The following is a 13,961-nucleotide window of genomic DNA, read 5'->3' as shown; positions in this document are numbered from 1 at the left end:
GTCGCAGCCCCTCCCCGCCTCCCCCCCATTACCCCCCATTACCCCCCATTACCCCCCATTAACCCCCGTTAACCCCATTATCCCCCCCATTACACCCCATTACCCCCCATTACCCCCCACCCCCTTATCGGCCGTTCCGTGTCCCAAAGCTTTATTGGAAAAGTACAAAGCTCGCACCAACGACCCCAACCCACCTCCAACCCCCCCACCCCCCCAGCCCGGGTCCAGCCCGAGCCCCGCTGTGCCGCCCCGTCCCCATCAGTCCATGGTGGCGGCCTGGAGAAGCTCCACCAGCTCCTTGTACTCGGGGTCGATCAGGTCCGACGGCTTCTCCCCGTCGTCCGTGGTGGCCTCCATGCTGGCCCCCAGCGACAGCAGGTACCTGCGGGAGCGGCACCGTCAGCCCCGAACCGGGCGGCTCCGAACCCGGCCCGGTGCCCACGGCCGCCCCCACCTGGCGATGTCGGCGTGCCCGTCGCTGCACGCCATGTGTAGGGGCGTCCAGCCGTTCTCGTCCCTCTGCTGGATGTCGGCTCCGTACTTGACCAGCAGTTTGACGCAGTCCAGGTTCCCCGTGAGCACCGCTTGGTGCAGGGCGGCCATGCCTGCGGGGCGAGGGATGGGTTGGTTGGCACTGGGTAGGAGCGGGGACATAAAGCCTCGGGATTGGGGAGAAGCCCGAGGAACTGAGTGGCTGCCACAGGTTCCTGTTCTTACACCGTATGTTACCCTACGAGGAGGTGCGGCAGCTCTCTCCCCCATATCTGAGGCCCCGCTGAGCCCACGGCCTGGCCCTGTCTCCCCCAGGACACCCACCCTGTGCTGCCCAAAGCTCCTTCCCGAGCAGTGCATGAGGCAATCAGTTACATGGGTCATTTGAGATCGTGCCTCTGTGGCCATGTGACAGCAGATGTCAAAGCTGAGCACACCAAAGAGACAAATTCTGGGCTCTGCACCAGCCTGTTTGGTTCAAGGCATTCCATAAACAGTTCTGAGCGAGGCTGGGCACAAACATAACACAATGCCTTCCCATAAACATTAATTCCACAAGGCCACAGATCCGTGCCTGTGATAGAGCAGTGTTTGTGAGCCACAGCTGGAGCCAGGGACAAAACAGTGCCTCACTTCTCCTCTCTCCTACCCCACAACCAGGATAGAAGATGAGAGCCCCACTGCCCGGCCCCAGCTCCACATGCCCACCCACCCACTCGCTCTTTGCCTGCATTCCTGCTCCTGCTCTGGGTCACACCACTGGTTGGTGTGTGGGTGCACTGCTGTGCCTGGCTTGTTTCCCCCTTCCTACAACACACACTGATCTGCTGTGGGGAGATGCTGGAGCAGTGATGCAGGGCTCTCTCAGGCCACGCTGGCAATGATCGATGGCAGAACTGCTCACAATGGAAGGAAAACTCTTTGATTCCAACCAGCACGCTGCTATGGGCAGCCCGGAGCCAAGCTGTGTCCACACCGCTCCCAGCACATCATGACAGCACAGAGCTCCCAGCACTCACCAGAGGGGTAGATGGTGTCCAGAGCCACTTTCCTGGCACGTATGAACCTCCCCACCTGCTCCAGGTCCCCCTGCCTGATGTGGTCCTGAAAGACGACGTCGTTGGGGAAGTGAACCGTCCGTGAAGCTCTCAGTCTCTGACGATACCGACTGTACCGGAGCATTGAGGATGGGAAATAGTCCTTCATGCTGCCCGCAGCCCTGGGATGCTGTGCAGGAATGTGGAGGCTGCACAACAGCTGTGTGGGCAGCGCTCAATCTGTGCTGCTCTCACTGCACTGCTTTCTTCTCTCCCTCTCAGTCCCGTCTCTGCTGGGAGGTGCGATGGATCCCGGCCCTGCTGTCAGCAGCCACTGAACCTGCAGGAGGTGGCAACGGCCTTGTGCCACTCTGGACCCAGGACTGAGGGTTCTCTGGGTGCATGGTGTTATATAGGCTCTGCGGGCTATTTTGGGGATGTGGAGCTCATGCTGCTTACTCTGATACTTGGTAATTGAGCCGCCCAGGCCGGAGCTTCCCACTTTTGGGCAGTGGTTGGTGTCTCGTCTTACCACCCACCTGTTGATGTGCCCATCCAAGGGGTCAAACCTGCTGCTCTGCATGAACAGCCCTCCAGAGGAGCTCAGAACTTCCAGCAGCAAGTCCTCACATACACAGCAGCATGCCAGGGGTAGGACACAAATGCAATCACCGGGTGAAGGGAGCCAGCTGCTTGTGTGTGATGGTGCCAAGTACACTCAGAGCTAAGTCACTTCCCTGTAGTTACATCAGCTGACCTGCAAGGGAGCAGTATGAGCTGTGCTTCCCAGCACGATCGCAGCGCAGAGCACAGCCAGGCCAGGAGAACGCCAACAGCATATGGGTGCCATGAGTGACCTGAGGACTGAGGTGCTGCTGGTGATGCAAACGAGAGCTGCATGGTGACAGCCTGTGGTCCAGCTTCAAACCTGGAATTAGCTGCTACGTGACAGTGGGCTTCTACTAAACAGCTTCAGAACAACAGTACCACCAGCACACAGCTGCTATGGTCATTAAAGGCCTGAAACAGGACATTAATGATGAGATAAATCTTTCAGATCAGCCAAGGGCTCAAACAACTGCTCCTCCATCCTTGTTACCATCACACTACAGTGATTTTGTGCTGCTTTTGATGTGGCCTGCCCAGACAACACAGCTATGCAGCACATCAGGATGGATTCCTGCCCCACTTTAAGAGTCACAGAGCATTCATTCTGCACTGCTGCAGCTCAACCTTCTACCAAACTCCTGCCAGGTCAGCCCGTCTCACACCTGAGAAGCTTCTGCTGCAGCTGCCATCTTCTGGCTGAGACACTGATCTCTGCTCAGCAGTGCTTTGCACCACACAACAGGAGGCCCAACCATCTGCTGTAGACAGAAGGCTCTCAGCCTGCTGTCTGAGAACAGCAGCAAGTTGTATACACAAGATGACTCCAACAGAGTCCTGCTCTGCCAAGAGCAGCCTGAGTGCATGAGAAAGCCCCTTTGCCCTGAGTAAATCTGTAAGCAATCCAGCTCCACTCCAGAGCTCGGCCTTGTTTACACTTCTACTGGCTCCCCAAAATTGACCTTTCTGAGCTGATTCCTAGCCAGGAACATTCCCATAGAAGTTCCTAAGGGTCTTTTGCCCCTCCACCCCCAAATTTAACACAGCTTTCTTATTTAGAGCCATTACAAACATGTGGCATCACCTGTCAGCAGGCCCAGTACCGCTGCTGCTCTGAAGTTGGTGTATAACAAACCAGCACCGAGCAGTGATCAGAACCCAGCACTGCCCCACTCCGGTACAGCAAAGTTAAGTAAAGCAACTGGCCCCAGCACCCTCCTGAGGTGCCCTCTAGGTTTGCTGTGACATTTTTAGCAAATTTCCCCACAAAAATATTTCCAGCAGTAAGTGAGTGCTGTGGAAATAGCAATGAGGCTCAACTAGATCATGTGAGCCTGACTAGCAGAGCTTCAGGCAGCCCCAGGTTTCCCTGTAGGCAAATTCCTTGGTTAACTGCTCAAGAGCAAAGAGGTCCCATCATCTCAAGCCAGCTGGCAGCCAGAGCAGCTTACACTCAGAGCTCCAGCCAACGCATGCTGCTAATAGAGCAGCTAGTCGTCTGCCTGCATAAACTCATTTATTGAGCACAATATGTTTATCTGTTTTCACATATAGTTAATAGAAATTGCTTCAGGCTGTTTAAGGCATCAAGTGTCACCTGCAGAATTGGATGAGCCAGGAAGTGTAACCTCCCGAAAAAGCTTATGGGTTCCCCTCCACCCCCAACACCATAGGAAAGAACCACTCTAAAAGTTTAATCCTGTCAGATCAAGTCCAAATATTCATTAGGGGTTCCAGAAAATATTTAGAGATATAATAGTATTAAAATCTCAACTTTATTTGGCCAACAAATTCAGTTCCAATGTTATTATAAGCGGAATGCTAAGAACTAGGCCTGATGCAGGTCAGGCCTTTGAGGCACTCCCTTGTTCAAGTTCCTCCCCCAAACCCAGTAATTGCAAATTTCATGTTTCATGTGTTTTTATCAGGCCCTCCCCTACCACCCACCTACCTTCCTGGTCAACCCATTCAAAATAATGCACGGAAAGCGACTGCAAAATGGTCTCGCATTTGATCGAAAGGATGGCAGCACATCTAAGCTGGTGAGCCAGCAATGACTTCCCCGCTCAGAGGCTGCCACAGCCAGTGCACAGAATTCCACCCTTCCACATTTTGAAGTCATCTTTAAGTGTCTTAAAGCAGAAGGGAAAGGAAATGAAATGTGTAGCGAGCATGAAGAGAAGCACCTTCACTTCCACCTTCCACCAGGACTGATGCAGTCAGCCTATCGCCTCTTCCCCTACATACTTTTGATTCCAGGGAAGAACAGCTAAAACAAATAAGAACCCTGACAGGTGGAGAAATCTACAGGCTTTTCAAAGGAGAAAAAAAGAAAAAGCTTTCTTGGAAGGTATTAGTGGCAATGCTCCAGAATGTCGGGCAATTAATTTCATGCTACCACTTCACAACTTGCTTCTACCCAAGAGAACAGAATACTTGAAACAAAACTGTACAAAAAAGTACATCACAATAAAAAAAATGAACCCAGCTGGCTGGGCTGGCTACCAAGTGATAGATCCCTTCTCGTAAGTGAAAAGAAAGAAAGAGATAGTGAAGTGTAAAGACAAGTGAGGGTAAAGGGTTACTTTAAGAGCCAATCCCTGGATTTCCAGTCATTCACCTTCTGCTTTAAATCTTAATGGGTTTCTGACTCATTGGGCTGCGTAACAGCAACCGATTTAGTGTCTGATTTTTGGGTGATGTGGATCAGTCATCTCTTTACAATTCATCCTTCTGGATTTTTTGCTCATCATCATCACCTTCCTCTAGGTCTGTTTCTTCATCTGTCTCCAGATCCTCCAGATCCTGTATAGCACACAGAAGATACAAGCTATTTGTTTCTGGCCTAATTGGCAGATTCAAAACCAAATACAGTGAAATTAGAGAACTTGTTCTGTTGCTGCCATCTCAACAAGGTATCCTTAAACTTCCCGAATTCAGAACTCTTCACAGAGATCACACCTTAGAACACTGAAAGCTACTACCTGCATTTGTAATACCCTCTGCCCAGACAACTGATGAGCTGCTATCCAAATATACAGTATGTGTGATGTCCATTAGAGCGCTCAAGTTCCAGCCACTCAGCAGGCTTCTTTAAGGCCCAAGTACTCCAGCAGTCTGCACACCAGCTATAGAGACTGCTTTTTCAAGTTTAAAGCTCTTAGTATTGGTTTATGTGCACTTGTACTTAAACATCCCAGAAAGGCTTTTTCATTTTAAAACACCCAACTCAAGCATATTCCATAAAAGCAGTCCATTACAGGCCAGCAGTTAGCCAGGCTTCAAGTGAACAGACCAGTCACATTTTGTGAGACACTCTGGCTTACCAGCAATGCTTTCCTGCACATAATGCATACTCTGTGTTCTAGAGAACTGTATTTAGAGCATAATGATTAATTTACATTACTCACATCGTCAGCTGCTGCTCCATCCTGGCCTCCACTCTCCAGGAATTTTTTGAAGCCTTCTAGTGTCCTCTCTCCATTATAGTCAATTACCTACACAGGAAAACATATCAAGATAATTGTTACGGGCACCCACAGAACCACATCCCTGGAGTGGAGAAATCTCTTTCTGAGCAACAGTTAACATGCCAAGCAAAAGGGAATTTAAAAATTCACCTTCACCCATATGAGACGAAGGAAAACAGCTCAGCCACTAGACTTCAGAGATCACTGCGAGGAGAGAATAGCCTGCAGATGAGCACACTGTCCTCTGCTGTACTTCCTCTTTTTTCACCCCAGTTCCCACTTCCCATCCCCACCAACTGTTTTCTGCAACCCACCCTCCCACAGAGAGTCTCATATGTTCTGTAGACTTGATGCATTCCACCTCTACAGAAGGGAAAGCCCTCCCACAAGCTTTTGCCCAGAAATGAACACAAGCAGACAACTAAGCATTTCTAGTGCTCCCTCGTTATTCCATCAGTAGTAAGGTCAGCTGCCTTCTTACGTTTCTGCCAGAGCCTGCAGGGAAGAACTTGAGGGTGGGGAAGCTGTGAATTTTCACTGCCTCTACTTCATTGGCTGTGGAATCCATCTTGGCAATGACAATGTTCTCATGGTCCTTGTAGGTCTCTCCCAGCTTGTCCCAGATAGGAGCCAGCTGCTTACAGTGACCACACCAGGGGGCATCTGTTAATTAACAAAAGATATTGCTAGTACCAACAATCTAATGAGTTAACATCACTTAAACCCCACAACAGACAACCAAGTTCACACACGTATTTATCAACAGATGCCTCTGTGGTTTGGATTCTGCACCATTCTCCCCAATCGTGGAGAATTTTACAACTCCTTTCGTTCCATTTACTTGCAAACAGATAATGAAAACTACTTACAGAACTCCACAAAGACATTTTTATTCTCATCAAAAGCAACTTCCTCAAAATTCTTCCCAACAAGAACTTTGACAGGCTGCTTGTCCCAGTCGTCAGGGAGATCCTGGCTCATCAGGTGAGGCTGGAGTAAGAAGTAAAATTTAGAGACTCAGTCTGCTGTACAGCTACTAGAAATGCATAAATATATATATATATCTCACAGACAGGAAAACCTGAGTCTAACCATACCCCAAAGTGCCTCAGACTCTAAATCAGATGAAGCTTTCTGTTTCAGTTATAGAAATTTTACTTCCCTCCCTTAATAAATGGGGGAATTGGAGCTTATGCATGGGAAGAACTGCAGACTAGCTCTGATAGAATATTGCTGTTAGTGTTGTTCTCACAAGACTGAGGTCTGCTGGCAGAAGGAACAGACAGATAAAAAACCTAACTGCCCTAAGAAGCGGGAAGAGCAGATAGCACTTGTACTAGGCACCATATGTAACCACTTTATAAGTCTTAATGGTCCAGCTGTTTGACCCTGCTTCCTAGTTTAAAGCCTGCTAGATATTCTACATGTTAGTTGGAAAGATCTCCTCTATGCAACTCTTCACAGATAGCATTTTTTCAGTGCTTGCCTGGCCAGTACATTTAGCACCAGCAGCATTCTTCTTACCTTGATCTTGCCCTCCAGGAATTTATTACAGAATTCCTTGATCTTGTCAGCTGTGAGTTCATCTGACTCAGGTTTGTATTTGGTCATTTCTTCTTCTAGTGTTATCAAACGTACAGCTGGACATTCTTCTTTCTTCAGGCCAAAAAACTCCAGAATCCTTTGATTATCACTATGGTCGCTGTCTATGAAGATGAACAGTATCTTTGGAGGGAAAAAAAGGCAAAGTGGTAAAGACCTTTTGATTAATTACACTTCCCACTCACATACATTCATCACTCATGCACACACCTGCAATACAGTCAATGCATAGTCCAAGAAATCCATCTTACCTTCCCTTTGAAGTTTCCTGCTGCAGCCTTAAAGTTGTCCAATTTCCCTTCATAATCAGACACGCTTTTTGGTAAGAACAGCAGAATGTGAGTCTTGATCTCTCCTCCAAAGATTTTAGGAGCAGTCTAGGGAATAAAACACTGATCTGAAAACAAAGCTTGGCCCTACTTATACAAGTACTACAGGAATGCTTTGAATGGCAAGCTCATACCTCCTTTCCCTGCATTCTTCCCTCACTCGACTCAGCTTTACCATAAGCAGTTATACCACTCCTTAAACAAGCACCAGCTCCAGGATAAAACAGCACACAACCCATATTTCTAATGTCACAGTGAGTTTCATGGCTACGGAAAGGTCTCACATCCAAACACCCACCTGTTCAGTGAACTCTATGACCAGAGGCAACTGATTAGACTTGATGAAGGTCAGCAAATTATCTTTTGTAAGATCACCTTCAAAGTTGTTACGTCCTTCATCGAACTGAAAAACAGATATTCTTACATTAGAACACTTCTATATTCTGTACATCCTCTTTCAAGAAATGAATACATTCACATCAGAATTGCTACCTCAATGATCTCGGCTGCACTGGAGCAGCTTTCTGTCTCTTAACGTCACCACACTTACAGTGTCTGGATCAACACAGTCTTCCTCCCAGCACATAAAGTCCCAGATCACCTCCAAGTGAGCAGCAAGACATTTAACCTTTACCTTCACACTGTTTTACACAGTCACGAAACTATTTGTGAGACAGGTCACTAAGAACTCTTAATAGCTGCCTTAAAGCATTGCTGAAGGCATTAGGCAAACCAGTGAGGAGCTACCAGAGCTGGGACAGCATTCAGCTTTGGAGTTAAGAGTACACATTAACCAGACAGTGCTATGACAAGGCTGACAGCAAAACCCACCGTGCTGTGGAAGTAAATAGCAGTTTACTCAGCTCTGCAGGGGAGGTTCAGCCTCTATTGTTAGAGACAGCAACACATGTTTAATACATGCATTGCACTACAGGTGCCAAATTCTTTTTTTATATTAGGACAACACCTGTATGCCTGCCCAGGATTCTCAGAACTTGCTCTGGCAACCTGAAAATGGAACAGCTTTAGAACAGCATCAAGGTTAAAGAAGGTGTGCAGAACAGCAAAAAATAGCTCTCAAGTTACCAGCAGAAACAAGACAGAGGGGCTGAGAAAGTTCTGCTCAAGGAATTACAACCACAGCTGAAAAGCACAAAACACTTAATTAGTATGAAGTTACTTCCCAGAGCACTGTATGCCTTGACACCTTTAGAACAGCTGAGGGTCTTTTAGAGTTTGGATTTTGCAGCACCTGGGGCTTATGCTGCCTCAGGAGCTGCCTTTCAGAACAAGGTTCCTCACTCTCCCAACACACAACATAGAAGCTGCCACAAGCAGAGTTTCACACATACCCAATTTAACTATACCGATGTGAAATACAGCTTGAGAATTTCTTTCCTTTTAAACTGGTGCTGCTACCTGGGAATCTCATGAAAGTATTAGAAGCAGTAACAGAACTCAGAAGCTAAGTGTTAGAAAAATAACACCAAATCAAATCTGCACCAATCCATTTCCTTGCTGGAAGTGCTGGTTGCATCCCAGCTGCTGAATACACCTTCAATGCCACACCAATCTGAGGAAACTCTGGCTTACAGAGTACAGGCCTCTAATACCATAACGGTAATAACTACAATTTCACATTTACAGTGCAATGAAACATCCTATTCCAGCTGAAGAAAGGCTGAAATCATTAAATCCTTCAGCCTGGCTTCAGTCAAACAGGTCAGAGTGACAACTGTGATTAGGTTACAGATTTAATCAGTCTGAAGCCAAAGCAGCCTTCCATCCTACCTTGCTGTATCCAAGCATGTAATGCCACCACATCTAAGGAACCTCAGCTTGTTTTCTCAGACTTAGAATTTTATCCCCATGACTTGGATTTTCATTGGTGAAAGATCTCTATAAATTTATTTCTCACCCCACAGACTACCAGTATCCCCTTGATATAATCCAATGGCTCCAACCTCATCAGCTGAAACTGTAAATCCTCTTAGGAACTTCACCATAATCACCATGCAGTGAAATTTGCAGCAACCAAAGAGAACAAGTCTTGGAAGCAGCAGGGATCAATAACAGGTGTGTTTAAAGCAACTCTAAGCCATAATCAAACAAGATACCATGGCAAGTCACCAAATCTTGGCTGTCACCCTGCTTAAAAGCCACCAAAGTTCAGTGAAGGGTGGGGGACACAGGGCACTGTAACAGCTATAGCCATAAACATATTAAAGATCATGTTGCTCATCCTGTTGCTCATTCCTGCACCACAGCCAGATACTCGAGAAACAAAAGTGAGAGTGAAGAAATCTTTTGGATGCAAAGTCCAACAGCTTCCTGAAGGTAACACATGGCCAGGGGACTGATAAGGCTGCCCTCTACTGAGCAAGGGCCTCACCCCTGACTACTGTGCCCTGCCAAGGGACTCAGGGCTCTACTACCCCAGAACATGGCTGAAGGATCTGCCCCTCATCCTCCCCCCAGGCTCTGAAATCTGGAAGTGGCTCAACAAACAGCAGAAAATCTTTCAGGTTCATTCAGGAGCATCCTGATTTGGATCAAACTCTATTTAGATTAAATATTGTGGTGTATGAGCTATTAGGTACCTTCTTGAAAAGGACCACTCCATCTTGGCTAAGCTGGTACTTGGAGAAGACGTCAGCGCTGGAAGAAATCCCAAAAGGAATGTCATCAACGGATTCTGCTGCCAACAAAAACTCCTTCGCAGCATCTGATGTCACATCCTGGAGAATAAAGGAAGGTGTTTCATACAGAACGTGTTGAGCTACAGCGTAAACATCCCAGAGCTCAACAGCCAGAGAACTTGAAGATCAAGTAATGCAGGACAGGAACATTTCACAACTTATGAGCCTCCCTCAGCTGTCGAGGGCAAAAAGTAGGGAAGGTCTCAAGAATACATGAGAGCCTCTTGAATGGAAACAAACCCTACCTTAAAGAAACCAATCACAACCACTTCACTGGAATCCACCAATGTCTCCGCTGCAGCAACATCTGTCAGGGTAGTGGCAGCTGGTCCCGTGCGCTTCTTCAGCCAGCTGACAATATCATCCGCTTCTCTGCCAGCTACAGCACAAAGATAAGAAACATTGATTCACTTCTGCCTCAGATTCCAAGCACACAACCCTGTAAGTTCCCAGCATCAGGCTGACAGCTCGCAAAGAGCTGAGACACCATTTACACAACTGCTCCTTTCACTCCCAGCGTAATCAAGTCCCCCCATTAGTGTGAAGTCAAGGGGCAAGGCCTCTCAGGAGCCTATTGTTCCCACAGCTGCTCCAGTCCCAGCATGTTTTAAGCTCCGAGCAGCAGCACAGCTCTCCTCCATGAGCCCAGCACAAAGACACGCACCTTCTTTTGAGCTCCCCACACCCTCAGATACCAGATACGTACAGCTCAGTATTGCCATAACTCCCACCGCAGTCACCCCTTTGTCACCCGCTCCGTTCATCCCCTCACCCACCTCCCCCTCACTCCCACTTTTCAAGCCTGTGCCATGAAGCCTCGTACCGGCCCCCACCCCCCGTGTCCGCTTCCCCCCCCGGCCGCCCCGCCCGGCCCCACGGACCTTTGTCCGCCCCCGTCGCGGTGCCGCGGCGCCACGTGCACGAGTGAACGGAGCAAGGGCCGCTGCCACGTCGCCGCCGGGGCCGCTCACCTGTGTACTCGCGGGGCGCGGCCTTGTCCCCGTTCCGGAAGAACTTGATGGTGGGGTACCCGCGCACACCGAACTGCTGCGCCAGCTCCGCCTCCTCCGTGGCGTCCACCTTGGCCAGCCGGATCTCGGAACCCTCCGCCTTCAGCTGCGCCGCCGCCTTCGCGTACTCGGGGGCCAAGGCCTTGCAGTGCCCGCACCACGGAGCGTCTGCGGGGCGGTCAGTCAGTCGGTCGGTCAGTCAGTCGGGCTGCGGGCACGGCCTAGCGCACGGCCCGGCCCGGCCCACCTCACAACCCACCTCAGGGCCCACCCCGCGGCCCACCCGTCCCGTACTCACAGAACTCCACGAGCAGGTGCCGATGAGCCGCCAAGGCCTGCTCGAAGTTGGCGGCCCGCAGCACCAGGACGCCGTCCTCCTCCTCAATGGACTCGGCGCTGCCGAGCGGCGGCACGATGCAGAGCAGCGCGATGATGGCGCCGAGCCGCAGCACGGCCATGGCGACACACACGGGACGGGCCGCGACGGGCGTGCGGTGACCGGCGCCGCCTCCCTTATAAACCCGCCTCCCGCCGCCGCCGCGCCCCATTGGTCGCGCCGCTCTGGCGCCGCCGCCGCTTGTCATTGGCTGGGTGCGGCGCCTTGGAGGCCGCGCGGCTCCTATTGGTCGGCGTGTCGGGCTCGCCCCCCGCCCGCAGTCGCGGATTGGCCGTCGGCCTCACTTCGTTCCCTCGGTCTGCTATTGGTCTTCTTCTCCGTCGCGTCGCACGCCATTGGCTGGCGGCTCTGTCTCGCGCGGCCGTTTGCCGTCGAACGTGGCAGTTGGGCGGTCCGGGTGGGGGACAGTGCGCATGCGCAACGGGAACAGAGCGTGGTGGATTCTGACTGGGCCGCGTCCGCCGCGAACCGGAAGTGGAAGCGCCTCTTCCTGTGCGCGCCTCCCCGGGTGGGGCTGCGTGCGGCACGTGACGCAGCGCGGGCGGGTGGGGGCTGGGCCTGGTGTCGTTGTGTGTAGGCCGCGTTACGAGCGGGGACCCGACGGGTGTCGGGAGCACGAGGGGCAGCCCCGGTGGGCAGGAGCCAGGAGCTCCTCGGCTCAGCACGGGGCTCGGCTGCCACGCCCGGCCCCGTGGAGAACGTGAGCGGCCTTTGGCTGCGGTGTTGGCAGCGGGGCTGCCCGCTGATAACGGCCGGAGCTGGCTGACGAGCTGCTCGGTGCTTATCGGGATCTAAAGGGCAGCGCTGCCATCAGCTGTGCCCTGCAACGGGACAAGGGGCAACGGGCAGAAGGAAACCCGGAAAGTTCCACATTAACACGAGAAATGCCTGATGTGGGTGCAGCAGGTTGTAGGGTCCATTGGAGCTGTTCAAACCCACCTGGATGCTCTTCGTGCAACCTGCTGTAGGGAACCTGCCTTAGGAAGGGGCTGGACCTGCACACATCACATCCAACCCCATGGTTCTGTTGGCACCTGGCAGCAGCTCACAGGGCTGCAGGTACGGACATGCCAAGCAGCCAGGGTGGGGAATGGGCTGCTGCAGAAAACAATCCCACACCTGCTCATACTTGGCTGCCTCAGAGCCTGGCTGCTTCCATGTGCAAGAGAGCGTTTGGCAGCCACTGCCCTGAGCAAACGGCTCATTGTCTACAAGCAAGGCTCTATGGGCTCATTATTGACAAGCAGGGCTCTATGGGGATGCTTCTGCTGCAGGGGCCGGGCTGTGAACTGAGCCAACTCCTGCCAGAGAATCATCACCTGGTGCTGGCAGGGGCGAGTTGTGCAGCAGCCAAGGAGAAGCAGCAGTTCTGCTGCCAGTCGTCTCTGGGCACGAGGCACTGAGCCACCACCATGTTGCCACACGTCAGCTGTGCCAGCGGGGCCCATGTGCAGATGCAGTGTTTGCTGAGCTGTGCTGACGAGGCAAAGCAACGCTGACATCTTGAAGGTGCTGCAGCCCTCTTGTTCTCAGTGGGGATCTTTCCTCATGCAATGCAGCATCCTGTCCTTACGCCCACCTTCGAGCTTTCTACAAACAGTCCGTTCCTCTCAGTTGAAAAAAATCTGTTTAAATGTCCCTGTACTACAATGCCTACAAAAATAAGGTTGCACAGATAGGGCAGTGTCTGTATGCATGGCAGCACATTTCCTCTGATGTCTTGTTACTGCTGGGACTGTAATCTGGAACTGAATGCTCCCTGAACCAGGCAGCACCACGGCTTTCAAGCACTGCTGAGACATTAATAAGTTCCATTTCCTTCAGGTCTCTCAGGCTGCCATTGGAGCAGATGCATGTGAACCCAGCCACACCTGTAGCACTCAGCTCTCCTGCTTTGCAGAGGCAACCGTCAAAGACAAAGCTGCCGCAACGCACACAGCTACCAAACTAGAAAAGCAGCCCAGCCCACTGTTGTGCAAAGATTCGTGATATGCATTACCCAGAAAGAGCTGAAGCTTCTGCTTGGAAACCACAAGCAGTGACAATCCCCTGGTCCTCCCAACCACCATGTGCTGCTCAGTCTATGAGCAAAGCCATGCATGCCCTGGGCTGCCTATGCCTCCATGTGGTTCTGCTGCCTGCAGGCAGTGCTCAGCCTGCTTCCCTGCAGCTGGTCCCACACTCTGGTGGATACACAGGCAGTCCAACCTCTGAGCTGCAGCCCTCCTGTGTTTCCATCCCTGTTCCCCCCCCACACCCTGACATCATACCTCACCACACCCCACTACCACAAGAATGAGCTGTCAGAAATACTAACGT

General features: G+C 51.1%; 2 protein-coding genes across 2 annotated transcripts; both read right to left on the bottom strand.

Annotated features, from left to right (window-relative positions):
* Window positions 1-214: 214 nt before the first annotated feature.
* On the bottom strand, window positions 215-2,014 carry PPP1R27 (protein phosphatase 1 regulatory subunit 27). The gene is made up of 3 exons (XM_015879895.2): window positions 1,512-2,014; window positions 455-605; window positions 215-382 (listed from the first exon to the last, which is right to left on the bottom strand). Exons 1-3 carry the CDS (start codon window positions 1,696-1,698, stop codon window positions 259-261), a joined length of 462 nt encoding a protein of 153 aa, XP_015735381.1. The 5' UTR covers window positions 1,699-2,014; the 3' UTR covers window positions 215-258.
* A 1,877-nt stretch (window positions 2,015-3,891) lies between these two features.
* P4HB (prolyl 4-hydroxylase subunit beta) lies at window positions 3,892-11,763 on the bottom strand. The gene is made up of 11 exons (XM_015879890.1): window positions 11,544-11,763; window positions 11,207-11,413; window positions 10,481-10,614; window positions 10,137-10,274; window positions 7,835-7,939; window positions 7,459-7,584; window positions 7,130-7,330; window positions 6,475-6,595; window positions 6,087-6,268; window positions 5,546-5,632; window positions 3,892-4,940 (listed from the first exon to the last, which is right to left on the bottom strand). Exons 1-11 carry the CDS (start codon window positions 11,701-11,703, stop codon window positions 4,854-4,856), a joined length of 1,548 nt encoding a protein of 515 aa, XP_015735376.1. The 5' UTR covers window positions 11,704-11,763; the 3' UTR covers window positions 3,892-4,853.
* Between the last annotated feature and the right edge of the window lie 2,198 nt (window positions 11,764-13,961).

This window comes from Coturnix japonica, chromosome 18, assembly GCF_001577835.2.
Source record: "Coturnix japonica isolate 7356 chromosome 18, Coturnix japonica 2.1, whole genome shotgun sequence".
Lineage (NCBI taxonomy): Eukaryota > Metazoa > Chordata > Aves > Galliformes > Phasianidae > Coturnix > Coturnix japonica.
Note: the sequence above shows the minus strand (reverse complement) of the source record. Positions and strands in the feature narration are given on the sequence as shown.

Bases quoted from the DNA above. Each gene is read 5' to 3' on its own strand.
- P4HB (XM_015879890.1), bottom strand. From the start codon at position 11,703: ATGGCCGTGCTGCGGCTCGGCGCCATCATCGCGCTGCTCTGCATCGTG. The intron at 11,414-11,543 runs GTGAGTACGGGA...ACCGCCCCGCAG, and splicing joins GCACCTGCTCGTGGAGTTCT to ACGCTCCGTGGTGCGGGCAC. The intron at 4,941-5,545 runs GTGAGTAATGTA...TGTGCTATACAG, and splicing joins ATGGAGCAGCAGCTGACGAT to GATCTGGAGGATCTGGAGAC.
- PPP1R27 (XM_015879895.2), bottom strand. From the start codon at position 1,698: ATGAAGGACTATTTCCCATCCTCAATGCTCCGGTACAGTCGGTATCGT. The intron at 606-1,511 runs GTGAGTGCTGGG...CTCGCCCCGCAG, and splicing joins GGACACCATCTACCCCTCTG to GCATGGCCGCCCTGCACCAA. The intron at 383-454 runs GTGGGGGCGGCC...CCGCTCCCGCAG, and splicing joins GGGCACGCCGACATCGCCAG to GTACCTGCTGTCGCTGGGGG.